This window comes from Hipposideros armiger, unplaced genomic scaffold, assembly GCF_001890085.2.
Source record: "Hipposideros armiger isolate ML-2016 unplaced genomic scaffold, ASM189008v1 scaffold_124, whole genome shotgun sequence".
Classification (NCBI taxonomy): domain Eukaryota; kingdom Metazoa; phylum Chordata; class Mammalia; order Chiroptera; family Hipposideridae; genus Hipposideros; species Hipposideros armiger.
Window position 1 is genome coordinate 1,484,372 of NW_017731474.1, and position 1,078 is coordinate 1,485,449.

Genomic DNA, 1,078 nt, shown 5'->3' on the forward strand with positions numbered 1-1,078 from the left:
GACCAGGTCCGCTCTTAAATGTTTGGAAATATTGAGCAACATTTCAGTGGCAGTAAACCTTGGCAGGAGAGTTGTATTATTATTATTATTATTAATTATTATTATTATTATTATTATTATTCTAGTTTTAACTTAAGGATGATTAAGATGAGGTTTTTGATGGGTCACTTTCAGTTGTGTATATGTACGTGATTTAGTTTTTAAAAGTTTAATGTTTAACTTTCTGTATTCTTCTAATTCTTCTTTATCAGTCCCCTATTGATGGATTTTCCTCTTAAAAACTACATTTTCTTCTAGACGCTTTGTGTCTGATGATGGAGAATAAATTTCTCATCTGCAGTATAAAGTTGATATGAGAAAAAAATGTTTACTCTGGCTCCTCACTTGGCTTCTGTAAAATGTACTTAATAAAATAATATGGGCAACTCCAAATATTAATCCTGACCATGTATAACAGAATCGTGTACAGTAACAGCAAAAATAAGTTACTGTCATTTTACTTAATCATTTCTTGTTTGAGACTAAGGAGAAGTGAACGATATTTATAAATAATAACTTGATAACTCAGATCACTTTCGTTAAATGTCCTTTAATATTTGGTACCTGGTTTATGTTATCCCTTATACTCCTTGTCTTCTTTCTTTAAGCAATCAGATTTCCCTGTGACTGTGACGGTAGAGAGTCCTTCGTCCTCAGAAATCGAAGAAGTCGATGACTCGTCAGAAAGTGTTCATGAAGAGCCTGAGAAAACCAGTTTAAGACAAGAAGCATTACAGGTACAAAGTTACCACTTTAAAGATATAGAGGAGATTATTTTCCACACTGTAATTGTTATCTGGTGGAAGCCTGGTTACAATCCTAGACAGCTTGCCTGAGGTGGTTTTCCACGCCCATCTGTGTCATATCCCCTTGAATGGTTCCTTAGCTTAGACCAAGGGGAAAATGGACATTTGAACTCTAAGAAGTGAAAATCAAAACATGTCATCAGTAATATATTTTCTTTTCCTTACAACCATAAAACATATTAGATGTATGGAGAACCTTAATGATCATAAGATAAACTCTAAGAAATTGAGTT

The 1,078-nt window shown here is 33.2% G+C and overlaps 1 protein-coding gene across 1 annotated transcript in view; it reads left to right on the plus strand.

Annotated features, from left to right (window-relative positions):
- Positions 1–1,078, plus strand: part of CEP78 (centrosomal protein 78) — a 40,300-nt gene that overhangs the window by 19,084 nt on the left and 20,138 nt on the right. Inside the window, exon 7 of the mRNA XM_019648288.1 lies at positions 648–776. Within this exon, the coding sequence (XP_019503833.1) occupies positions 648–776 (129 nt within the window). The remainder of the gene's footprint in view (positions 1–647; positions 777–1,078) is intronic.